This window comes from Oreochromis aureus, linkage group 5 (assembly GCF_013358895.1).
Source record: "Oreochromis aureus strain Israel breed Guangdong linkage group 5, ZZ_aureus, whole genome shotgun sequence".
In the NCBI taxonomy this organism is placed as follows: Eukaryota; Metazoa; Chordata; class Actinopteri; order Cichliformes; family Cichlidae; genus Oreochromis; species Oreochromis aureus.
Genome location: NC_052946.1, coordinates 37,353,845 through 37,381,592, shown reverse-complemented (window position 1 = coordinate 37,381,592; position 27,748 = coordinate 37,353,845). Strand labels below are relative to the sequence as shown.

General features: G+C 39.8%; 1 protein-coding gene across 1 annotated transcript in view; it reads right to left on the bottom strand.

Moving 5' to 3' along the window:
• LOC116310183 (serine/threonine-protein kinase 4-like) overlaps window positions 1–26,641 on the bottom strand; it is a 35,969-nt gene extending 9,328 nt beyond the window's left edge. Inside the window, exons 1-10 of the mRNA XM_031726915.2 lie at window positions 26,159–26,641; window positions 17,997–18,077; window positions 16,225–16,353; window positions 15,087–15,201; window positions 14,687–14,851; window positions 14,310–14,477; window positions 13,941–14,078; window positions 13,259–13,387; window positions 12,790–13,009; window positions 329–489 (exon numbers count right to left, since the gene is read on the bottom strand). Of these exons, the coding sequence (XP_031582775.1) occupies window positions 329–489; window positions 12,790–13,009; window positions 13,259–13,387; window positions 13,941–14,078; window positions 14,310–14,477; window positions 14,687–14,851; window positions 15,087–15,201; window positions 16,225–16,353; window positions 17,997–18,077; window positions 26,159–26,202 (1,350 nt within the window). The 5' untranslated portion in view covers window positions 26,203–26,641. The remainder of the gene's footprint in view (window positions 1–328; window positions 490–12,789; window positions 13,010–13,258; window positions 13,388–13,940; window positions 14,079–14,309; window positions 14,478–14,686; window positions 14,852–15,086; window positions 15,202–16,224; window positions 16,354–17,996; window positions 18,078–26,158) is intronic.
• Window positions 26,642–27,748: the final 1,107 nt, after the last annotated feature.

The following is a 27,748-nucleotide window of genomic DNA, read 5'->3' as shown; positions in this document are numbered from 1 at the left end:
CATTAGATTTATGGGTTGAGTGTTTTCTTACTTTTAAACCTGTCTGACTTTTCCTTTTATTTAATCAATATTTCACTTAGATACCAGGAACATTCCCAACATGAAGACCTCTACCTTTTATTGAAGAAAAAAAAAGAAAAAAAAGCAGCTGGTGGGGATCATAACCCTGTGCTGCGTTCATGGTGCCATTTTGAATATAGTTTTCGTCACCTCAGCACATGTACTGATATGAATTCAGAATACTGTAACACCTGCAGGTCTTTAGTGGACCTGATAAAGACTTCACAGAAAAGTGCAGAGTGTGTGCCACACAGTGTTTCCAGCTCACCACTTCGAGATCTCCTTCTCCGGGCAGTTTGCGGTTATCTGCGTTGTTTTGTCCTTTTCCTCCTCCGTCATTATGAATGTTCGCCTCCTTCTCCTTCTGCTCGAAGTACTCCAGGAAGGACGGCTTGGCAGGCTTGGCAGGCTGCATCGTCTCATCTCGCCCTGTAAAACAAACAGCAAGCCCAACATTTACTTTACTGCAGATGAGTCTTGGACTGTCAGAGAGACACACACAGACTCCATAATGCACTGAAATCTCGACGTAGCTTCAGAGACACCACACTGCAACATATCAGCAGCAATGCTGAGACCTTTGCTGCTGTTCTTGCAGGGGGTGCAGTGTTTGTTGGAATTTAGTGTTGCTGAATTAAATATTTCTTGGAAAAGGTAAAGTGGGGCTCTGTGAGTTCACACATGGGAGACGCTGTGGTTTTACAGCAGTGTTTTAGTGAACTGCAGCAACACTGGCAGCTGTTAAGATATTGGCGAGATATTCCTGTGAATGTAATTTACATGTACTCCCCTTTACAGACTGCATTCATTCATTTTTCCTCCTTATTTAGAAGCTTTGTAGGAGAGGATCCTACTACAGTCAGTCACATCAGGAATGGAGATATGAGAGCTGCGTGCTGACAAAGTGCGTAATAATTCAAACTAAAGCAGAGCATTTCCCTCTTGATGTTTTTTTATGCACTAAACTTCTCTTTCTTTTTGCACTTAGTTTAAATCAATCATTCACTTTACATCAAACTCTTTTTCCCTGTAACTCAGTTTTTCTGCTGATTTAAGTAAAACCTTTATGAATGCAAATCAGGATCCGTTCCTGGCAAAAAAGGATTTATTGTAATTCAAATTCCAGGATGCAATCCAATCCCCAGGATACCTCCATTACACCTCCATACCTATACCTCTACTGCAAAAATGTATTTATCCAGAGCTTTAGTCAAACACTGAACCAAAATCTGGGTGCAAACACAAATGTCAGCAAGCATCTGCCCTGCTCAAAGATCCCTGAGTGGATCCATCACCCACAGTCACAGGTCGCTGCACTCCAACCTCAGCATGAATGTGGAGGCATAAAGAGGTTTTCCTTCAGGAATCAATGAAGTGTTCCATTATTAAGGCGGCAATAAGCAGGGAACAAGATTATCATAATATATGTGCATTAAAGTGATACCAGTAAGTGACTTGCTCAGGTACTGATGGCTTTATGGCTTTTAAAACTCTGTCAGTGGAAAAAAGATGGCAGAGGCTTTAATGTAACACTATTGAACCAGATAGAGAGAGGAGAGCACCTCCAGAATTTAATGCATGTTACAGGAAGTGCACGGCATGTGATGGAGCCCATTAAAAAAAGTCAATCAGTTAGATGAAATATTTTAAGACTTGCTAACGAGTGCTAAATTAATAATAAATGGTCAGGAAAGCAAATATTAGGGTTTGGAAACTGGATGTTAGGAAAAGGCAAACAAACAACACCTAAGGGGTGTGTGTGTGTGTGTGTGTGTGTGTGTGTGTGTGTGTGTGTGTGTGTGTGTATGTTTTGGAGCGAAGTTTAGGGGTATTTTAGATTTGCCACAAGTGTTAATTAGCATCTCCTTTCTTTCGAAGCTAGAACTGTCTCACTGAGATGTCAACAACAACAACAAAACAAAAAACAAAAACAAACAAAAAAATAATAGCAGCTGACTATTGGTGACAATATATATCAAATATATCAAAGTATAAAACCCAGAGAACTGTGACAGTAAACAAAACAGTAGCAGGATCTTAAGAAACACTTATGATGATAGCAGGAAACACTTTAACCACTTAAGCCCACACGTCATGTCTTTTTCTTTTGGTGCTCAATACAGATTTTCTCCAAAATATATTTAAAATTTAGATTACTTCAGTGTAGACTTTTTAAAAAAGACCTCATCATCCTCAGATTATTTCCATTGCTGTAATGAAAACAGAATGCTAGCTTGTAATTTTAACGAACCTAACAAAACCTGCCCTGGAGACCAGGATGTAGACAATGAGTAATATGGCTGAATGTTGTTATACTATATTATGATTAAGGAACTGACCTCACAGCCCATTGTTCCTTCAGTGGGCTGGTTTCAGTCATTATGCAAATGTACTGTTTATAAGATTGGGGAAACCTGCAGTCAGCTGAGACTGAAGAAGTCACCTGGATGAGTGACGAAACGTTTCTCCCACTAAACGCTACGTCCAGATGAACAGAATCAACTTTTGGAGGTTGTTATACTTACATTGACCAGTTGGAAAATTTGTCCAAACTAAGTAATAATATATTATACAGACTGTGTTTTATCTGTGTTTATGTGCTTTTGAGTGCACGTGTATGGAAAAGTCAGCAGCTACATGCACAATTACAGAGAGGAGTTACTGACAGAGTTTCTGGTTCACTGAATAAAAATGTCCGCACTGTCAATTTTACCCAAGCGAGAGCAAATCAGTGAGTTCATAAGTGTCGTTGAGTGTTTGATTCATGGCTTTAATAAGCTCCTGCGGTCTTACAGAGCCCAGAATTTACACACCAACATTGTACACAGATCGCAGTGTGATCAGATAGCACCGCTCTGCTGTGATAACAGTGATCGTTTCTACTAATCATTCTCAACTTTCTAATACGCTCCATCAGGTTGACCCTTAAAAAGCTCTTTATGTAAGAAGTTATTCACAGATTTATAACAGTGTTTGACTTACTGAGCCTTTCCTTTTAGACCGTGCTGGAAACTCTGATGTCATAGTAGGAGGACATTAGAGCTGGTTAGTGTGTGTGTGTGTGTGTGTGTGTGTGTGTGTGTGTGTGTGTGTGTGTGTGTGTGTGTGTGTGTGTGTGTGCTTGCTTAAATAAATTTATGGACAACAATTTTTAATTTATTATTTTATTTTAATGGACAAGTAATAACTGGGATACGCGACTGTGACTCAGGCTTGTTTAATGCTGTGATGACTGAAGAAATATGGAGATTTTTAACCAGGTGGTTGTGCAGCTTTACGTCACACGGGCTAAAGGTGTTACTGATGTAAGGCTAAGACTTTATTTCCTAATATTAATTATTTAAAGTGATTCAAATCTGTTGTTTACTCTCTTTACTGTTTAGGGTCAGACCGAGACACACACACACACACACACACACACACACACACACACACACTTATTTACTTGTTTTTCTAGGTGCAGACCAAATAATTACTATAATACATGAAATGTGTCTGCATGACTCGTGACTGTCCAGCAACCAAACTACAGCAGGTGCACAGCTACACTGCAGGCCCCAGAGTCTTGCCTTACACCCCACCAAGTAATGGGCTAAAATGTTGTTTTTAGCAAATAGCAAATAAACATATTTCATTTCTAACTTTTTTTTTCCCAGTGTGATTAAGTATATGCCAATTTTTACACAAACAGAGAAAGCAGTACTGTAGGTACTTCTAAATCAATACAGTCACAACATGTTCTAAGACTGTATAGATTACTCCAAGAGGTAAGTACAGATTTCTATGAAAACTGTCACCAGAGACGCGGTTATCCAGTGTAGACGTGACAAACTTGTTTTGCATCCATTTTCAGAATTTTTTGAAAGGACTCTACTAGTGGGAGCAGAAAGAAGTTTAAAACTGAATTAATAAAAACTGTGAGTCATTCTCTTAATGTTCTCAAGAGAATATCGCTATCTTAGATAAAGGTGTCAGTTTCTGATCTGGGTGAGGTATGTAAGCTCTTACTGCAATTATTTCCAAGCATGTCTGCCTCCTTATAACCCAAATGCAACAACGAAGGGGAAAAAAATTGTTTTTGTCAGAAACAGAAAGACATCCGGCGATTACCTCCACTCAAAGTGTTTTGCTTTCTTCGTAATGGTGACTAATGGCTAACATCTCATCAATAATCTCACTTGGGGCTCCACAGTTTGTTTTCATTCAAGCACAAAATCAATTTAAAGTCTAGTGTCCCCCTAAAAAGAATTAATGAATGTTTCTTCTTCATTTGTGCTGCCGGGTGCCTTCTCTCCCAGATGAAGTTGCCAAGGGCACACACAAAGTCATTGTTTAAGAAAACTAACCACAGCTACCGACAGCTACCCGTGGGCATGTTGGGGAAAAAAACTCTCCTGATAAGGAATTTTTCAGCATAATGCAGTTCCTCGGAGACCTTTACTCACCTCAGCTGCAGAATGCAACAGGTCTGCTTTTAAAACGAGATATGATATTAACACTGAATCTTCACACAGTTGTTCTAATTTCCACGAGTGAAGCCTCGGTCGGTTCAAAACCAGCCAGCACTGCACTCGTGGTGTCACAGCTTCACTAAAGTAGAATGAAAGTAAACGAAGCATCAGCGAGCCAATTCTAAACAAAGAGGAACAAACACAAAATTAACTACTGATGTTGGCTAACATCAATTAGCTTCCTCCAAACCCAGGTGATCCAACATAAATCCAATGCTCTGTGTGAGTGGACAGAAGGCTTTTAGTGTGATACATTTTCAGGCATGCAGCTGGATGTAGTGAGGGGGGCAGGTTTATTTAAAGACTTTTATTTCACTCGTGGTTTTCTATTTGAGGAAACACTTTAATCAGATGACAAAAGGTCAGACCCATAAAAATCAATGAGCTAATGTTACTTTGATCCTAGTTTGTTATCCAGTGCTCAGCATCTCCTGTTTGGTAACTTGAGGAATTATCTGACTGGACAAAGACTTTTTCCAGCTGTGCACCACATTCCTGTAAATGGACATGCTGCTTGTAATGCCATGTGGGAGGAAGTATGCAACTAAGCATTCTTTATGTTTTAGACCTTTACTGTTTAGGACAACATTGGCCCAACTAGTGGACAATCTCAGCTCTTATTCTGAAAGTTCAGTTGCTGCTGTAAAGCTACACCGGGACCTTCCTGTCAGGTGTCTCCATACCACCTGGCTCACTGGCTGGCCACTCTTATGGCATGTTTATGGTAATATGTCTCATTTACAAGGTGACAGGGTGAGAAATGCCTCTGCAATTACTAAAAGATGACGATCTTTATGACAAGTAAGCAAAAAGATTATTCCCAATTACCGTGTTAGGAAAAGTCTGTTTTCCCAAACTTCTTCAGGTTATTTGTCAGTTATGTAATTCCAAGTGTTCACCTAACTTAAGCTTAAAATAGCAAACTCCCCAAAAACCACAAAGACATAACGAGGGTAAGTGTTAGGCCGCGAGTATTTAAATGCGAGGTTTTCAAACATGATTTTTCACTTCCAAGCTGCAGTCGGAGAAAAACAAAAATCAAACCAAACACTTGACCTGTGGTCCATCTTTTATGCAGCTGTTGATGTTTGAAACTTTTATAACATCCATTACCCTTACACTTTAACTAAACCACGTTTTTGAGGCGATACACCTAACCTGACCCACACTGTGATCCACATCCAACTTCTGTGGAACACGGCCTTTTAAATGAGTGAGAAAAACATCGATAATTGATCAAACTGATGATGACACTGGCAGCAAAACAAGAAATAAGATTTACTTTATTTATCCCATATTTGGAAAATTCTTTTGTTAAAACAGTTGAAATAACTGTCAAATATAAAGTTTATGTATAATGAAAGTAATAAAAAAGTCAAATGTAGAGATAAAAGTTAATGAATTCTTTTATTTGATCTTTCTCAGCCTGCAAGTAAATATTCTATTTTTCTCTCATATTTGTTTGATCAGCAGACACAGGAAACATAAAGAGAGCTGAGCGACACAGCAAAAGTCATGACTGGCTTTGTGAGTAATTAATTTGACCAGTGCCGCCGCGCCCAGACTCCACACGCCCATCACCTTTAATGAAAAGATTCTTGTGACATTTAGATCTTCCATTTATTTTCTACTTTCTGACAGCAGATGCTGTAGACTGCAGCGGGGAAAAAATGGGGACACTCTGATCTCTTTTTCCCCCTTTACTGGAAGCAACAGCCACCAGAATATTTTATAGCAACTGGGCAGCTGATTGAGACATTAAATTTAACCGCTGCACAGACACAGAGCGGTTTGGAGAGGCAGCCTGACTGCCCTCAGCTGATGAGGCCCATACCAAAAAGACAAAAATAAAAGAGTAGAAGAAAAGCATTCTGCCATTACCGTTTGTCACCCACTGACAAGCCCATTATTCTGTCCTCTCTGCTCTGACACTGATCTGCTCTGTTGGGTCTTTTCTGACCAATTACATCATCACTGCAGTCGCATCACTGCAGGAAGTCGACATGGTGGCGTTTACTTTGAATTAAAAAGTATAAATAGTGGAATGCTTTTATTTTTGTAGAACTTTGTACAAGTTTTAAAGGTTTAAAGTAAAAAATTCTGTTTTATTAGAACTTGGATTTCAAAAAGCTTGCTGGGATGTAGGTTTTAGCTGAGCACCTGGGAGGACACCTCGAGCAGGTGGGCTGGTGATGTTCACAGCTTATCTGAAGCGACTTTAGTTCCTGGATTCTATGCATTTTGCTCATCCTGGGTCGTTTTCTTTTCTTTTCGTCCCAAGCTCCTTAGACTACGAAGACTTGGATGACTGAGAACCTTCACAGACAACCCAAAGGTCGCTTTTCTAAATCTTCTTACTTGTATGAAAAGAAAATTTCAACAAGGCACCAGGTCATAATTCAACATTGAATAATTAGGTGGGGCTCTGTGGCTTACTGTAACTACTCTCAGCTTTTCTCTTTTTTGTCTCCAATGACTTGGGAGTTCTGTCTGCTTGTGTCCCTTTTCTTTGGGGAAGTGATCCGCCTGTTCAGAACGATTCAGAACCAGTAAATTTAATAAACTCAGACAAGTTTATGCTCATGTTTGAAACTTTTTTTGCATATTTAAAACAAGTCGCATTAGGGTTGTGCAAATAGATGATGACTACAGGGATTGATAAAGGTACTGTATTACTGTATTCCATCCATATGAAATTCATATTAGCCTAAATAGAGTAAAGTTTACTACAGTTTCATGCCAGCAAGTCTGAGCATGCACAACAGTTCAGAAGCTTTTGTTTAGGAGAAGAAACCAGGATCGCAAACATTTTGAAGAGGTCAAGTTCACTGACTTCAACTAGTAACAATGAAGCCAAGCAGACCTCCATTGGCTCCACCTGCCTATCTCTGGATACCTGTCAATCACTGCATCCATGTCAATAATCCAGCATCCAGGTAGATGATTTATGAAGGTGTTATTAAAGGTGTGTTATAAACCCCTTTTTCAGCCAGCCTCAAAGGATTGCTTAGTTAGAAAAATTAAATAGAAAAAAAATAAGTGAATGTCTTTAATTGTTTACATATTCCGATGGTGTAGCCGGTGATCCATGTGGACATATGTCACATGGATCCATGTTTTGGAGTGTTGGATCATTAGAATTAACAGCCAAGGCTGCAGTCTTTAGACTGCAAGTTTAGGAAAATACAGTTTAAATTTAAAGCTAAAGAAGTGCGTTCTACAACTTTCCACAACAAAATTAAACTTTAATAACATAAAGAGCTGTGAGAGATGAGCAGGTTTAAAAAGCTCTTCAGTCTTTTTAACGAGGATCCGTACCGAGAAGGTGGAGGAAACTGCACTGCCCTACTCATTTTAAGAGTACAGAGTACACTTTGTGATGGTTGTGAGTTGCTAAATTAGAAAATGTAAGCTACAGACGCAGAGCAAAGTAAAACATTAGAGAACACTGTCGCAGCTCAGAGTTAGAAAACTACATAAATAATTTAATGGCTCCACATCAGATGACAAATGGAAAGCCTGAACCAGTCTCAAATCACACGGCCAGCCACTCTGCATGTTTGCATGAGACAGACAGAGGCAAAGAGACCAATGTCATAACTTCCCACATGTTCCCATTTTGTGTCTCTGTGTTATGGCCGAAGAGCACAGACTACGTCTTTATAGCTTCGTACTTGTCTCATTAAGAAGTATCAAAGGAGATTAAGGTTACTTTCATAAAATCAGAGCCTGTGGTTAGAATATTAGTTTCAATTACAGCGTTGCACTTGTATGCCTCCTGCAACCAGCTAATTTAAAGTCAATATCATCTCTGCCTGTACTGTAGTGCAGACTTAGAAGGAGTTTATTGAAATGTCTGTCCAGTAAATCTACTTCGAATATGGATGGTCCTGCAAAGAGCTCCTAAAACAGGGAGGTTTTATGTGTACAGATGTGTCCATAATCACCACTTACAAGATGGGTGCCAGAGATTAATGTCACTAATTCAGTATCTGATCACATCTGAAACACAATCTCCTCTGAAATAATGTCTCCTCCTGCTCCTCAGTTATGATGTGAATAATGGACAGAAGAGTGTCTCTGCAAGACAATAAAACGGCACCATGAATCTCACCTTTGGCTTTATCATTTTATCTCGATATCATACAATTTGTGTGACCTTTGACCACCAAAATCCTCTTTTGGGTCAGATTTTATCAAGTTAGATCTTATAAATTGCACTATTTCTACCCGTTTATCCATTTAAATGTAGATCTGTGTGAAACTCTACGATGTTTTCTGTCCTGTACAGTTTTCAGGAGATGAGAGTTTCTAATCTGGATTCTAGTCAGACACAGTTAAGCGCTAATCACTGCAAATTAAAAGGCCTTTTCTTTTTCAGTAGCATTAGGGAGGATCAATAACTGATCTAATATCTCATCTTGATCTTCAGGGCCCCTTCAGCATCAGACCACAGTCATTAGTTTGGGACACACACAGGCACCCACTCAGGAGCACATTAAACGACAACAGAGAAAGACACACTCGCAGAAACACACAACTGAAGGACACTGGAGTTGTAACGTAATTATGAATTCGAAATGTTCCAGTGTTAATGCAGTTTAAACCGCTGCCTGTGGAGATCCATACTAACCTGATATCAGGACGTCTGACCGGAGACTGAGTGTGTGTGTGTGTTTATGAGCATGTGTGATCGAGACTCAGTAAATTCCCGGTGGCGTTGTGGCAGTGTACGTCTGCAGAACGACTGCGTGTTCACGTCTTCTGTGCTCATCTTATGGTCTCATATGAGAGAGTGGTGTCTTGTATTAACAGTGTCAGCGAGCATCAGTGTGTCAGTCCAATACAACCTGTTACTGTAACTCTTCAACAGTTAAGCTCTCAAAATAATTCAAATTACACCTGAAAGTCGACTTCTGATGTCACAATAAACAGCACGTGGTGGACAGCGTTGTTTATGGTGAAACAGCCAACCGTGCTGTTACTGTGTGGGTCAAATATAGACAGTTTATTTCTGTAATTACATGTGGTTGGCAGTCAGAGCAGTTCCAGTTTCTTGAGAAGCTTGTGGGGAAAGCACGAGTGCAAAAATACCAGCAGTAAAAATCTTTTTCCCTTTTGAACTTCAGTTAAATTCTCATTTCAAAGTCTGCACAAACAGCCCCTTTCTTTTATTCATCCATCCATTTTCTTCCAATTGGAGGCCAATTTCATTCACACCTATGGACAATTCAGAAACACCAACATGCATGACCGTGGGGGGAAGTCAGAGTCCCCATGCAGGTATACAGGCCCACGGCAGGCCTGGGCATTCAAACCAAAGACCTCCTTGTTGTGAGACGACTGAGCACATTTACCTCTTGCAAACAGATAATGTTAATTTTACAGCCGTCTTTGCTCTCGACTCGAACTGAGATTATAGAGATGAGTTGCTGTAAGCGGGTTTGGGCTTTTATAGAGCAGTGAAATGCAAAAAATAAAAGTTATTCAAGTCATTCAACCTGAGATCCATCAACATTACGCTGCCTTTTATTTATTTTCCTGTTTTAGGAGGTCAGGGTCTGGACTGAGATGGCTCACAGACTAGCTTTGGCCTTTGGGTTGTATGTCGCTCATGTGCGTATATCTGAACCTAAAAGGTTTATTTCTCCACACATGGTGGTTCCAGATTACTTTAGATTTTTTTTGTCATCAGGGCACTGGAGAATTTACAAACTGGTCCAGTGAGCACCCAAATACTGCCAGTTTGTGTCAGTGGTAGTAAATGTGGCCAGCGCTCCCTGGTTTGAAAGTAACTCTCATTAGATGAAGTGTAGGAGTTGTGATATTTGGCCACGAACTTCCACAGTAGCTTTATTTTCATCAGAGCGTATTCTGGCTGCATATTACTGGAGTCACACAGAGCTAAAGCAAATATACACTCACGCACACGTCAAGCGTCAGCGTGCTCAGTGTCTCACTGGGGTTAATTCTTTGCGTATAAAAACAAACATAAAACACGCCCACAGACTGCCAGCACTGATCAACTCGGTCCAACTCTTATTGAGAATCTGTTCCAAAAGCACCAAATACAGCCAACGCTTCAGCTCCCACACGGTCGACAGACGCCAACAGACCGATGCAGCACCAACACATCCCTGAAAGACACTCCAGCAGGTCTGATCTTATTCATCTTTTGTTCTGATTCTTTGCCGTCTGGTTTTGTTTCTCTCAGGTGAACTGCGTCTGGTCCCTCAGGTTATGTTAATTAAAGGTTATAGCAAAGCCCTTGGAGGAGCCTACAGGCAACGCATGAATGGGTTAAGGTTTATTTCAAAGGTAACTGAAACAAAAACATACAGAATCAGCAGTCAAATCAGACAAGAAGAGCAGAAAATTTTGTGTTTTTAAAGTTACACATTTATTACACACGCAGCTTCACATAATTTCGCCTTTATTAATGGATCAATCCAGAGCATCAACATGATTAATGTCCATGCCTCCTCCCACCAGAGGACTGCACAAAGCAAGTTATTGAATATTCTGAATAAGTTAGCCAGGAATAAAATATAAATACATTTACCTACATTGACTGGCCCATTAAAAAAAACAATACCTGCCACCAACACAGCTGAAGCCGTCAAAACCTCAGCCACACAACTGGCTGTTGATTGGCTCTCTGGATGCAGAGGCGGGCCAACTGCCAAGTGTCGCACTACATAATTCTGCTGTAGACTTGTACTTGTGATTATCTGAGTGCCATGTGTCTCTCATGTATTATCACATGTTATATAAAAAGACAAGAAACAAAGCAGAACTACATTACCCACAATCACACGTGACCATACAAAGTGTTCGTGTTCAGAACATCACTGCTGCTAACATCACACATGCTGAGCGATTAAAAAAAAATCACTGTGGTCTATAAATCAAACAAGGAACAAACTCTGCTGTTACTATTCGAGGCCTGCATATGTACAAGTGCACTCTGCTGACACGCATCCCGCCCGAGTTCACCAGCAGCAAGCTCGTGCTTGTAATTTAGGAATTAACAGACACACCCAGAATTAGGAGGAAAGTCACTGTGGTACGAGAGTTCAAGCCTCTGGAGGAAACATCCTCAATAACGCCAACACACACGACACAGTGAACCTGTCGGTGCACAGCTAGGTCACAGTCTGCCCCCTCATGGACAAATTAAACACTACGCTACATTTTTGGTGATTATGGCCAAAAAATGACTGTGTTACATCACTTAACGGGACCGTGTGTACATAATTTCATTCCACCTCATGTTAACATGTGATGCGAATGACAATAAAGCTCCTTGAATCCTTAACCGGCAGTCATTCCAGTCTTTGAAACAAAAGGCTCAAAATATTAAATTTCAAGCATTTTGCATGTTCTGCAGAACAATGCATAAACATTAATGCATTATTAGTTTCATTGTTGGTTCAATTATAATGCGTGGTATTTGTCTGATAGACAACCCAGTGTCAGTAACCATGCGGCAAAGCTCAGGCTTGTTTTCTTTAGTTTTGCAAGTGCGCATAATCATCTTTGTTTCGTTTGCACACCTAGTTTAGCTCACTTAGTTTTCTGTCATAACCCTGCTGGTCTGTCACAGAGGCAGAATATCACACAGTGCATATAAGTCCACGAACACAGTTCTGAATGTCTCGATATTATTATTCGAACCCTAAGTGCATAAAAGAGAGGGATGATGTGACACGGATCCTGTCTGTTTGTTTAAAAATAATGCCAAAGCACGTCATCATCTGGTTCCTCTTACATGTTTTCCAGTAAACTGAGAGCTAATTTATCACTGCATTTATCAGCCACAGCTCCACAAATGTACCAGCACATTTCACTGTAGCTAAAAACACACTGAGGTGTACAGTGCAGAGCAAACATTTACCCAATTTAAATATTTAGACTAGCATTGAGAAGCCACCCGACTAATCTCTAATTCATTCTGCAGCGAGACAACCAGCTCCTCGACACAAAGCCAAAATCACAGAGAAGCAACACTACTACTACTACTATTATACTACTACTATTATTACTACTACTACTACTACTACTATTACTACTATTATTACTACTACTACTACTACTATTATAATACTACACTTTGTATAAAGTTAACTTTTATTATGATCAGAGGCCAGAATTTAGTTGATTTTGCAGCCCTCGTCGATCACGTCAGCACGCATTTAATGTGTTTAGAGGGACTTACTTTTCATAGTGCCGGCATCTTCCTCATCGTCATCCTCGTCATCATTAGAGTTGATGACCATGGTGCCCAGCTGTGACTGCAAGGTTCCCGTGTCATCGTGTTCAATCATCGTTCCTGCCGTGCTTCCAAGAGAACTTCCTAAAGAACCGGCAGCCCGGATGGTTCCTGAGTCACCCGTACCTGCCCGAACCATCGTCCCCTGGTCAACCTCATCTTCATCCTGAAACACAGAGGCAGAGGGCAGCGTGATTTAATGCTCTCCAACGGCAGTTACAATATCCAGAAAAGACATGTTTATAAATATGAGTCTGTGTTTAGCTTTGGAAAGTTAGAAATCAAAAGCTCGTCAACTACGAAAACACTTGTAATTTAACGTCTTCTTTAGTTGCAGTAACTTAAAAGCTGTACATGCTATCCTATTGATATTTAAAGGCTGATGGAGAGAATTTGTGACTCTTCAAGTCTGTACCGAATTCTCATCGTCATCTGCATCTTGCTCTCTTTGTTCTTCCTCCTGTCTCTTCAGTTTGATCTCCATGGCGTCTGTGATCAAAGCTCTGAGGATGGAATTGGGCTTGGCCGATTTAATAAACGGATGCTGTAGAGGAGAAAGACACGTAACGCTCAAACCAAACGTTTGTGGGTTTTGACATTAGTTACAATTAGAACTGATCCATGAAAGCTAAAGCATGACCACAACAGCAAATATTACAGCAAATACTAATATAATGTAAACAATACTACTATAATATGATATATTAAACTGAAATTCCAGCCAGCAACAAAACAAAATAAAATTAATGGTTAATTAAGTGAAGCTGTTCACTAAAATACAATATAAAAAAATAAAGCTCATTAATGTAAAAAAAAAAATATTCAAAAGACAAATCTAAAAAAATAAAAAAGTAAAAATAAAAATACATTTGGAAAAAGTTAAAGAGCAGGTCACACAATAAAACAGAAACAAAAATAATAAAAAACTGATTAAAAAATGAGCACAGAAAATGCTAATAGATATTACCTTATTTTTATAGTGTGGCTTTAATAATTAAAAATATAATTAAAAGATATCCAAAGGATTGAATGTTTTCTGACCACACAGTCATCCACGACACTTTATCTATTATCAGTTACAGGATTGTGTTAGTTACCTGTAACAGCTGTGTGGCTGTGGCTCTGTTTTCTGGGTTCTTCACCAAACACTGGCTGACAAAGTCCCGGAAGCCCGGAGACCACAGATCCGGGTTCCGGAAGGTTGGGGGAGGGTTGGTGGGAATCATGAAGATGGCCTGGAAGAGGAATCAATTCAGCACACAGAAGGCAAAACCAACTAACCATCACGTTTTAGCTACTTGCGGTAATTAATGTCACACTCCTTCCTTTCCTCTTTTTGTCTTCTCTTACACACACATACAGCTGTTGTTTACATGCTAACATTATTTGGGCTTATACACACAGTGCACACACACACACACACACACACACACACACACACACACACACACACACAGGATCCATACCCTCATTGGGTGTATGTCCGCATAGGGTGGCTTGCCCTCAGCCATTTCTATAGCTGTAATCCCCAGAGACCAGATATCTGCCACACAGTTATAGCCGATCTCCTGTATGACTTCTGGAGCCATCCAGAACGGCGTGCCGATGACAGTGTTTCGTTTCGCCATCGTGTCCTGAGGAAGGAAGGAGAGAAAATAATACAAAGTAACACATAGAAGATTAAAACAAGCTTCTACAACATTAAAAGGGCAGATAGCATCTTTATTCAACTACTTGTGTTTATTTGTGTTTTCTTTCTATATTAAACCAGATATAACAAAACATTTAAAAGACATCAAACACACATCATATACATTTACAGTAGCAGATTTTTTTCTCTTACTGTGAGCTGTCCAGCAACTCCAAAGTCGGCCAGTTTGGCCTGACCCTCAGTGTTCAGCAGGATGTTGCCTGCTTTGATGTCTCGGTGGATCTTCCTCATGAAGTGAAGATACTCCAGACCCTTCAGGGTGGACTGTAGGATGGTGGCTATCTCCTCTTCTTTGAGCTACAAGGCAAACACAAATAACATTAATTAGATTCATGTATGCAAAGCAATGTCCAAACAAGACGTAGCACAGACGTAGATGTGGAGGAGACGCATCTAAATATTCTTAAACTGAATCCATAGAGATGCATCCGAGTAACATTCATATACCAGAAGCCTTACACACACGCTGTGCTCCATGCAAACTACATGTGAGTGAGTGTGTGCATGTGTGTGTGTCTGGGTGTTACATTACCGTCTTGTTACGTATTCGGATGATATCAGATACGGACCCAGCGCCACAATATTCCATGACGATCCACAGGTCTGTGTTTTTGAAGTAGCTGCCGTAGTAGCGCACCACGTGGGGACTGAACACAGGGACATCAGTGAGTCAGACAACATTCATCCCTTTATTTCAGGATGTTGGAGATTCAATGTGTCGCTTTTATGCCCAGTCAGGCTACGATCCTCTCCCTGATGAAACTTATTTCCTAAAGTTGAGCCCAACATTAGCAGGGGACCTTATGTGACCTTATGAAACTGCCAGCTCACGTCTGAGTGAATGTACAGACATCTGTGGTTAGTTTCATAGTGTGCTTGTTTAAGTTTAGCTTTTATTGTTTCAAAATGTTTACTTTTGTGTTAACTCACATTGGACTAAAACTACCACAGAATCTCTGAGGTTGATGAAATATTGTAATAGTTAATTTGTTACTACACATAATACTTTACTGATCTTGCCATTTTTCTGGTGGGAATCCCAGTTTGTGTTATCTGCAGTTCAGCAGACAGAGTGCTGTAGTACAGCATCCCCAGGCCCTGATGAGGTTTCTGAGTCAAAGTGAAACTGTGGCTCACGTTTGAAGAACACTCTGTGGAACTGCTGGTACTTTGTCTATTTATAGCTGCTGCAGCAATGAATGAAAAACCTCCGTAAACACTTTTATATCACAGACTCTGCAGGTCTGGAACACTTCCCAGTGAGAAACAGACCATATTAAAGTGTTTCCCCTGGAGAATTTTATAACAGTCAGTTGGTGTGGAGGTGGGGCTGTCACCGTATGGGAAAGCCCCCCCAAAAGAACTTAATGAAAGTTTCTAAATGTTTCCGCAGAGGCTGAAATCACTTACTGTAAATGCTTCGAGATAAAAGTATCTGCTTCGCTGCTTTTCAGCAATTTAACCAAACATCTACGCCCACAGTTCTCTTACAGGGGACTTTTTTCAATCCAGTTTGAGGTCGTGTGTAATTACAGGGCGGAAGGACGTGTGCAAAAGATGAGCGGCAAAACGCTGACCACACAAAACACCAAGTCACACCAGTGATGCTCTTACTGCCTCTGGGTTTTTGTTATGTTTCACACAAGGATCGAGCTCAGTAATGCATGTACCTGTTACACTGCTGCATGATGGAGATTTCCTTGATGATCTCTTGAAGATCAGACTCCACAGGAACTTGTTTGATGGCTACGATCTCCCCCGTTTCTTTATAATGGGCCTTAAATACGCAGCCGTAAGACCTGCAGGAACACAAAGAGAGAGGCTTAACACGGTCTTTCAGCTGTTGATGACTGAGATCAATGAGCAGATACTTGTTATCTCCAAGTTTAACCAAACAGTGTCGAGCCACACCCGAGAGGTGGCGAGGTGCTCGATTATAACAGAATTAAAATGATTTTAGTCAATATTTCACTGTGCATGATTTCATTCATTCATCATTCATTAACTTAAACACAGACAGTTACTGAACCTATAAACTTCCTTTTAACAGAAGATTACATTTACTGAAAAAAGGAGAGAAGCGTTTTTCTTTTTTAGTCTACAGGACGCTCGTCTGTCCGTGCTGGCCTTAACAGCAGGATGTATGAAGGTGCTCAGGTGCCTCGGAGGACCTGCATGACGGCCAGCAGGTGGGCAACAGAGGCCTTATAGTGAGTTCCAGATAAAGTTGGAAGTCATAATGTCCGAGTTCCCAGGCAGGCTTTTCAAATGCAACGATCCCTCAAGTCGGAAAATCAGAACAGTCCCACGAATCCTGAGTTAAGGAGCCAACATGGTGGCAGTGGATGGACAATGCTCAAAGCTTTAATCTGTGGTTTATTAATATTGATCCACGAATGGCTGTAACCTGCTAAGAAGCAACAAATCCTCTTTTTTCTGCTTTTCCAACTTTATTACTGGAACACACTCAGCTCTGAGGTGACTGGAATACAGCTTTCAGCTCAGGGTGAAAGACGCTGAGCGATCTAGAGACGAACGCACCTGTTAATGATTTCCACAGGTCTTCCTTCAGAAACCTTGTAACTTTTTCTCTCCCTAGAGTAACTCTTTGTTTTAGTCATCTTGTATTGCGTTTAACTAGACAGCAAATGAAAAGCACGTCTCTGTAAAGGAGAGCAGTGGGCTTCATTTCTAACACTGGAAAAATATGAGAGGTTTGTAGCAAAACTGAATAGAAAGGATGGACCCTTTTATCCTGATTATTTTGTTTTCATAATCGCTGAAAACCAAAATTCAACTTCTTCTCTTTCTCCACTGAAAATAGCCCTCGGGGGTTCCCACACTTAAAGGCGTGACCACCCAAAAACTGCCTGCGAGTTCCTGCAGTGGAAACACTTTACAGACACATTAATTAGTGATTGATGTCAATAGTAAACATCAGTGTACTATTCAATTTATTTCATTACTTTCCCACGAACAGTTTTTTTCTCACTTTGACAGATGAAGCACAAGTGAGAAAAAGCTCTGATATGAATGTGAAAGATAACAGGCATGAAAAAACTAGTTTCATTAAAACCAGTGTTACTGATAAGACGTCTTTATTGCAAAAACCGAACAGCACCGAATGCATTTGATTAATTGCAGGATCATTAAGAAGTGTCTGGAATCAGCTATGACACGTGCAGGAAAGGAGTCAATCAGCCGCTCAGAACAGGAAGCGCATTGAGAAACAGGATATGAAGAGGCAATGTTTACGTTGACAGGCAACAGAGGAGGGCGGAGCCTAATGTCTGACAGGAACAGATGAAATGAGGCAGAAACGAGCACAGAGATACGGAGAGGACCAGGATGACTAACGCAGACAAGGATGACACGTAAAAACAGGCAAAGTGAAACTTTGCTCCTGTCAGGACGGAGGTAATCCTCCGACTGTACGACTCACCCTTCACCCAGCTTCTCCAGGACATCAAAGACTTCCTCTGGCTGCTTGGTGAGACTGTCCTCGCTCAGCTTCTTCAGCTGTCTGCAGTGACAGAAAGAGCAATTTTAAGCAACTTTCATGATTTTTGTTCATGTTTTTTTTATTTATCTCTTCTTTTGCAGCGCCTGCTCACAGCTTTTGTATACTACATGCCTCTAAAGCACTTTAGGACTCCTCTGACCTAAAGTGACACTTTCACATTAAAAAAAATATTACAGAGCGTGCCAGTGATTAACACCTGAAAGTCAAAAAAAAAAAAAAAAAAAAAAAATAGCAAACACATTAATTTGGTGCAGGATCTTTATGCTGATTATTTTTTGTTCCATTTTCAACCCTCAAGATAAAAAAAAATACAAGTTAAACTGCAAAAAAGTTTAACATTTCAAGGCCAACATTTTATGCAGTAATGAAAACATAAATAAACATAATTTTTTTCCCTTCCAAAGAAATCGTGTGTGTAATCTGAGAGAAGACTTTATTACTGAATTCAGCCTCCTCCTGAGTGCCACTGATCACATTCACTCTCTCCTGACACATTAAAACATCTCCACAACCTTTGAACTGAAGAGACAAAAATATCTCTACGCAAACAAAAATAGATCCAACATGTCCCAGATGCAGCTCGTGATGATACATTTTTAGGATAACTGAAGGTCCTCTGCTCACAAGTCCATGGGAATAAAATAAAAATGCAATACTATGTTATAATAGCATTCCTTCTGAAGTTTGGCTAATATGACGTGTTTATCACAGTATTATAAAGGGCACACCCAAACATGCAAGCTTTAGTCTAAAATGTGGTCACATTAATTAAAAAAACAGGGTCACTTTGAACTCCTGCTGATAAGCAGATGAATACACCTACATATGTATATATATCTACACAATTTATACTTTATACACAACAAAGTTGTTACTGATGTTCATCTACTCATAAAAGCAGCTTAGTTGTATCTGTCCAGTCACGTGTTCCATCACATACACATCCACAACTTTATGAATCCACTCAGCACTCGTGGAAACGTCAGTCCTGATCCAGAGTGTTCAGATATTACACTGCACTTAATAATCAAACACTTTCAGTATTTTAGGGCCTCACAAAGAGCCTCTGAGGAGTGACTACACTTGTAAGCCTGTTTGACCTCATATAATTATGACAAAGAGTCTTTGCTACTATAAGAATATAGATTTTCTAGTTATTTGTGGGAAATGTTACAAATTTACTCTTGAATAAATTCAAACCAACTAAATTTGTGCAGACATGCAAAGTTTATTTTTAGATTGTTAACAGGCAATTAAACAGATCGAGTTGTGGAACAAGTTACTGTACTAAGTACTTGTAGAAAAAGTAAGGAAAGTGTAAGAGACTCTTAAACAGGTCGGTTCTTTTTTATGAATATTATTAGAAAAAGGCACAAAATAGTGGAGCAACATTAGGAGTTCAACTCTTAAAGATTGTTTTCAACTCGGAATCTTTTCTATTAACTAGAAGCTGTTGGGAATGCTGGGAACGTTATGATTTACGTAATAATGACTCCGAGACTCTGAATCACAGCAGCTGTAAAACAGAGTGGCAGTTTCCGCTTGGGCAAATAAACTATGATTACTTTACTGCTGAGTAATAACAGGAAAAAAAGGGTAGCTGGCTGCTGTGCTGAGACTTCAGGCCTACACCTGAATTTACCTGGACTGTATTTACACTTCTGTTAGAGGATTCAATTCCAAAGGACAGCAAGAGTCTCCTTTATTCCCAAAAAACTGACCAAAGATCCAGTTTAGTAATAATCTGAATAATCTGCTGCCTCCTCTCTCGCTGTATGTTACTTGTGTTTGTCTATATTTTATGTTTCAAGTATTTGATGCATTTATTGATTATTACAGATCTTACTGACTTCTGTGTTTGTGTCCATCTACTGAGGGACACTGCAAACTAGCCAAAGCTATAAATGCTGTGTTGTGTTCATGTTACATGCTTATCTCTGTAAAAATAAACATTCAAGTATTAATAAATAATTAATAATAAATAACACTAGTAGGGGTTAGTGCCGTTTGGAGCCTCAGGCTGTGGGGTCTAATAAACTCGCTTCTTACTGACTCTAAACACAGGGTTCGTACGCTTTTTTCAGGGTCAAATTCAAGCACTTTTTAAGCACTTTCAAGGTCCCTTTTTAAGCTTTTCCAGCACACAGTTGCAGCAACTGTGACGTTCACTAGTAGAACTGACACACAAAACAAAACGACTACACTACACACTAACTACACGAGACAACACACTAACTTGAGACTCCAAACATGATAAACATCACAAATCTCTCACGTATCAAAACTCTCTCTCTTTTTTTAAGCTCACTCGCTCTCTCTCTCTTCCCAACAACCAAATGCCACATGTTGCCAGATCATTTTTTGATTGGTCGACATGGTACATTTTTCACCAATAGGGAAGGAGTGTTTTTCTTTTTCACTCACAAGCAAAGCGTGTTTGCTAGCGCTCTCCATAAAAAACGCCGCTTTTACCGTTTCTTCCCGGATAAACGCCACTGTTTTATTCAGAAACCCCCAAAAACATCGGTTTTTACGTGACCTATCAACACAATTTAAAAACTGGTATATAGCTTGAAGTCCGCACGTTAGACCCAAGTTGAAATGGAGACTCTGGGTCCGTCGACCCCAGAGGGTTAATCAGAAAGCCTTAAGTTAGCTAGTTATGTACCGGGCTAATGTTTAAAGCTTTCACTTAAGTAAATTAACTCATATTACTGCTAAGTAATGTTAGCTAAGTTCACAGCATATTCGTAATAGCGCTGCCATACTGCATCACACTCAGTGCATTTCAATCATTTCTCCAGCGAGTTTGGTAGCTAGCAAAATAATAACCATAATTTAAAAAAAAAGCATGTGTAACGTTCGCGTACTGGAAAATTATTTACTAGCACTCACCTATCATGCGACTGGAGAACGCAAACTCCGCCATTGTTGTTTTCCATCAAACACTCATTAAAACAGCAACCTACAGGTATGTTAGCGCACTCATCCCCGACTGTCCGAGGGAGGGCGGGGTCATATTGAAACAGACGCAAGGCAGCCCAGGCGGGAAATTTTATGCTTTGCGACTCATTTTATTTCTCTATCTGATAAGAAAACAATTCAATCAGATAGCTATTTATTGTGAATGAAATACAGTTACATTTTCAAGCACTTTTAAGCACCACATCTGAAATTCAAGCACTTTTCAAACCTTGAAAAGACGACATTAGAATTCAAGCATTTTCAAGGATTTCAAGCACCCGTACGAACCCTGTAAACAAAAAGGTTCATCTTATTTCTTTAGCCACAAATAACACTGACCGATTTCAAATACTCGGCCTTTACACAGCACTCAGATATGAACAAATGAGGACTATTTCCATTTTAATCTGCTCTAGTTTGAATTTTGAGGCCCGATATTACACATGCTGACTGTTATTGCATCTACAGAGTTAACAGAGTGCCAGTGCAGGATGTGTTTTATTGCCCTTTTTATAAGTGTGCATTCATCAGTGGGATTACACAAAAACCTGACCAACAAACTTTATGAAAATTTAAGGACACGTGACGTGTGACCAGAAAAAACTTTGGAGCAGATCAAAAGTGTGAAAATGATTTTTATGGTCTGAACTCAAAAAACATCCTACAAGATTTTTTTAAAGAATAAAATCCAGAAACAAAACAGCAGAGATGAGGGAAGTCTTTACAATACAGAGAACATCTCTGAACACTGAACGCTGTCAGCCGGTCTTTCTCTCGGTGTCTCAGGCAGCCTGATTTGGGAATCTGTGCCTCTCTAAAGCCAGCAAACCACATTCTCTACCTCACGCTGCCCAGTACAGCTCAGTACATCTGTAAGCCAAGCTGTCCAGTGTATCAGCGTCAAGCCACAAAAGAGAGAGTGAGAGCGAACCATTGAGATGCTAATCTACCACAGCAGCCCATGATCTGCTTTTCAAGTGAACTCTGTGAACTCCTAAAAATGCATGTGTGGATCTGCTGTGGCCAAAAGAGCTGGACTCCTGTTTATATTACTACAATTAAAATCCTTAAACCTAAAATCTCCTTTCCTTGTATATGCTTCAAGTACGTATGTCTATTTTCCCTCTAGAAATTCAGTCACTGTCCGACTGATCAGACTGCTTTGTTCACTACCAACTCCTGCTTATAATATTCTTCGGTACTTATTAAAAGATTGAGAAAGAAAACCTTTAAAGTGTTTACATTTTTTTAAAGTGTCTAGCAAGCAGCCGTGATGGTAATTAATGAAAACTGTCACACACGAATGAAAGTTTTAATAAAGTATCCCAAGAAATAAGAGGATGCTAACAAGCAGCAGACATTACATATTAATAACATGAATAACAGACACCTTTAAAAACAATTAAAACTGTTTTTTTTTTTAATTAAAACTCAATGTGTATCAAATTTATCAAAGCAACATTAAACAGGGGTGAATGTATTTGGCCCAATGTTTCCTCTCATCTGTCAGCCACAACTCCGTCACACGTCTGCTTCATGTGTGCCAGATGTCAAATGTATGTTTTGACATTTAGACCACATGTGGCCCACCTGATGCTCGGTGGAAGTCACATACAGCCTGCCTCATGTCGTTTGGGGCCACGTCAGGCTCAGACAAACACTTGCTGGTATTCTTACTGAGACACACATCAGGCCCAAATGTGTCTGTTATATGGGATAAATGCTAAATCCAACTAACATACAGAAGGAAATGATTTTCTCTTCTCCTTCTAACTAGACACAAGGTCCTCAGAAACACAGGAATGAAACAGGACTGTAGCTGTTTACATCTGCATGGACCAATATTGTTCTAATCTTTATTTATAATCTATTTCCTTTTCCACGCCTGCAGACGTGCATATTAGGTTACCCCATGATTCGAAATTTGTTGTAGGTGGGACTGTGAGTGTGAATGATTGTCTCTCTATGGAAGCCCAGTGATGCTGGGGTGGTCTGCCAACCACCAGCCTCCCTGCAACTGCCAACTGGATAAGCAGCTAAAAAAAATAGACGACTGGATGGATTTAGGTGATCTGATTTAGGAGACGATGAAAATAAAGTAAAAAGAACATTAAAACCTAAAAATAATATACCAAACAATTTTTTATATCCTAAACTGAACAAAAACAACTCATGCAGTCTACAAAAATGCTCCTCAAATTCACATCAAGCAAGTACAGCGTTTCTCACATACAGACTTTACCTGGGCAGTTGACCCAGGTATGTTAACACCAGTCCAAGTTTACAAGTCTCTTTTTATCCATTCAAGAAAATACCAGTGTCCATTTACTTGGAAATCCTCGCACTCTTATTTTGAAAGACCCATCACTCCTAACAAACCAAGTCCTTCCTGTCTCTTGACCTCCTCCCGGCAGGTTGTTATTGTAACACACCTTAGTGTCATTCAGCTGCTTCTACAGGGTCTCGTGTCCCGGGTTAGAGAACAGACTCATGTACCACCGCACTGAGCTCACAGAGCAGAACGATGACTATCATCACCAGCTGCAGGGCAAGACTGTGCAGTCCATCCACAGGACGACAAACTCAGTAGAGCAACAGTGGATTTTATTAACCTGTTACTGATCTGCACAAAGTACTTGCTTACTAAGGTATTTGAAGAGGAGGGCCCCATAAAAGTATTTACTTAATTATTCATAAAAGATCATGACTGTGACTCCCCCACACACCCGAGGGTGACACTGAAATACATCAGGATATACAAACATGGTTTTATAATTCAACACAAAGCCGAACCCAGTCTTGCAATAACAAGGGATGAAACCAACACAAAAGTCCTGCGTTACATCAGCCCAATGAGGAAACAGTGGATGAGTGAGTTGAAAATGATAACATAAGAGCGGCGAGTTTTACCAGCACCCTCCTGATAAGAGGAGATAATAGGAACCTCTGAGTTCCTACTGTCAAACACACTGAGCTCACAAACCAGTTCCCACAACAAACAAGTTCACGTCTGTTATGAGCTGCTTAACATCCACATACAGAGTGATGACAGCGAGGAGAAAAAAAAAAACAGGACGCATTTTTAATGAAGAGTTTGTTGTTTAGTTTTTATTATTCTGATCATTTCCACTTACATCGGGGTTTGTTTTTTTAGCGTTTATGGTGAAAATGTCTCTAAGGCTGCTCAATAATGGAAAACAATCAGTTATTTTGGCTGATGCTATTTAACACGATTACTCAGACTTAAGAAAAACTGTAGATTTGTTACATTTTAAATAATAAAAGATCCATTGCTTACTCTGAACTTAAATTATAATTAAAAAAACCTGCGCTAAATGCGCCACAGCTTAATAGGGAGTGAATCTGAACTTCTTTGGCACAAGAGAGGGACAAAGGTAAAGAAAAGAGATGTGTAAGGCCAAAACAAGAGCATCCTGAAATATGTTTTCCATACAATAAATAATTTATATCCTTAAAATATTCAATATTCTACACATACTTTAGAGGAGCATAAATCACATTAAGAAACTTGAATCAGAACTTTGTGGCACTTTTGTTTGATTTTAGTCACTTTCTGCTGAACAGTTAATTCTTTATGTGTTTTATATTAGTGTAATTCTACAGAAACTAAGACTGTGATTCAAACAGCCAGAATATCACATCGAGGCTCCAACTTCCCATACCTTAATAATACCCAAGTGGAACTACGTTTAAGGACTGCTCAGGAAGCGAGTGAACTGCAAACACATCATAATAATGGAGTTTATTTATTGGTCATGAATAACTGATCAGGCAACTAAGACTTTCCTGTCTTTTGTTATTCATCTCAAGAATGACACACACACACATACATACATACATATATATATATATATATACATACATGTATGTATATGTGTGTGTGTGTGTGTGTGTGTGTGTGTGTGTGTGTGTGTGTGTGTGTGTTGGTATTTTACAGCTTATTTAATATTGCCAGTACCTGCCAAAGCACTGTAGGTGGAAAACATTTAATTACTGAATTTGGTACAGGTTTTATGTGTATAGCACCAAACACATAACGAAAAAAACTAATGTAAACTTTAGAACCTCATAGAATAGCCATTGTTCGCTTATTTTAAAACAACTTTAATCTGAACAGGACATTAAGCCACTCCTGTCTACATATTTTTCACATATACAGTTTATCTCTGCTTCCTTGTAAAAGCCTAATTACAATATCACAGATTTCACAACTTCATATCTGAATCAGGTTATCTGCAGTGTAAATAAAAGATCTACAGGTGCAGAGACACAGCATCCACACACAGGAACAAAGTCCCACATGAATCACACTCATTTCATTAAAAAGGGGTTTTTTTTCTAACCCCCTGTCTTTCCACCTGCCACAAACCCAGTGCTGTGGACACCCCACACACTCGCACGAAGTTTCACACACACAGCTCTTCTGTCAGAATTACTGCGCGTTTTATTGACTCTGAGCTGATTCAGTAACAACCTGTTGGAGATTAAAGCAGATAATCCGAGATCTTCAAAGAGATTTACGGCATTAAATTAGATCACCGGGCCTTTGATAGTGACAAGCCCAGGGATTTGACACAGCAGATCAAGTGTACACAGGCGGCTTGGTTAATGCAATAAGAGCTGGGCTTGCGTGGTACTGACAGGCCACTATTTATTTAATCAATTAAGAGAAAAAATGTTCTGCTTCCTAGTTCTTAAGTGAGAAAAGTTTGGATTGACAGGAATAATAAGACTGACTTTAGATTTCTTGTTACAAATTCTGGATATTGTGAAAGAACAACATATACGAACAGACTCTTTTAAGACATAAACATAAACTAAATGGAATGCCCTGCAGACACAGGACGGCACGACCCATTAAAGTTACCCATAAAAAGACTACAGGGGACACGGTGAAGCTTTAAAGACGTTTTACCTTAATGTCTGTTTTATCGTACAGTCGCTTATGTAATGCTACAGCCTCACTGAATAGATACCAGTTGGCCGGAAGATTGCCACCCCACTGACAAACTTCACCGACTGCTACCGTTAGACTGATAAAATCAATGAGATGCCAGCAATCAAAAAGCCCGTTTTCATTCTTAGCATAGCTTTACCTGCGAGGGTTATGCCTCATCTGTACTTTGTCCTTGTAGTCCATGATGTCCTCTTCAGGAGACCCAGACTCTTCTGGATCTTCTGGCCTGCAGTCAAACTCGGAGGGAGCTGGCCAACGTTTCAAAGAAGACACTCGATGCTAACAGTAGCAGACCGCTTAATGCTAACTCGCTCGCTAACTGGCTAGCAGCAGCTAGAGGGACAGTTAGCCCGCTCCTCCGCCTCACAGCAGCCTCCCCGCTGCCGCCGCTGCTGCCTGATATCCGCCAAAAACACAACGTCCGGTCATCATTCTGCAATACAGGCTCTACACACACTGCGGGTTTCTTCCAGCTGCCGTATTCTCATCACTGAATTCATCCTCCTCCCCCGTCCTCCAACTTTAGACTTGTTTGACAGACCGTTTGGCAGCCGCTGTGACATCCACCTGAAAAAACCAGGAAGTGTAGTAGAAGGCGGTGCAAACAAAGACTGCAGTAAGGGACGCGGCCAGCAGGGGGCACCGGATAGACAGAATCCATCCATCCAACGACAGCTGTCCAAGTATGTCGAATAAACCATTATAAAACCAAAACATGGGTTACTAATATTATATAAAGTTACCATATTCTGTTTTTTTTTGTAAACTCTTTTGAAAGCAACTGGCGTGAGGAAGTTTTGGTGAATTTATTTACCATTTAATTTAATTCAATTCAATGTTATTTTATTTTTTTAATGTCAAATCACATCAGCACTCACCGCTTTATATTGTAAGACAATTTTAAAACGATAAAACCTAAACTAAAACAAGCAAACATTCTCTGGAAACTGAAAAGAACTGCAAAGGAACTGGTTTGGTTCAGCGTTGCTGTTTCTGCTGTTTAATGTTTTCTTGGAAAAGGTAAAGTCAGACTGATCTTCTAGGTGGCCGGTGCCAACTTTGGTTCTTCATGTTTGGAGCAGAGCATGTTTTGGGTTGTTGTTGTGTTGGAAAACAGAGCAATGACCTACACCCAGATTTACTGCTGACTGCCTGAGGTTCTCTTTCAGAATCTTTACACATCTTTCTTTCTTCAATTCAGTTCAGTTCAATTTTATTTATAGGTGAAGTCTAGTGATAGTTTTCTTTGAGACTAGAATAGAATAATCCTTCAATTGTCCCACAAGGGGAAATTTGGTTGGAGGCTACAATTCCTAACTCAGTCCTTAATGCTTTAGAAACATTTATTACTAGCTTTCTTTCTTCCAGAGTCTTTGAAATCTTTCACTCTCTGCCTCTACCAGGCTTGTTCTGTACAGAGCAAGTCTTTAATTTCTTTGTAATACATCTCACTTCAGTTTGGAAATGTTTTAATAACTTATAATGCATATCCATCTCCTGCTTTGTGAGCATTAATGTCTACACTTTAATCTCTGAAAGTGACAGATAAAACCTAGAAGGTTTTAATAACTTGTATAGGATAACCCTCAGTTTGAACTTGATTTTGCAAGCTTTGAGCATTTTCAGTAGACAAACTCATCAGTGCTGCCCACACTGGATGCTCCACCTCAAACGTCAAAGCATTTTCAAAAATGTCAAACTGATGAGAAAATTTGACAGTACAGTGAGG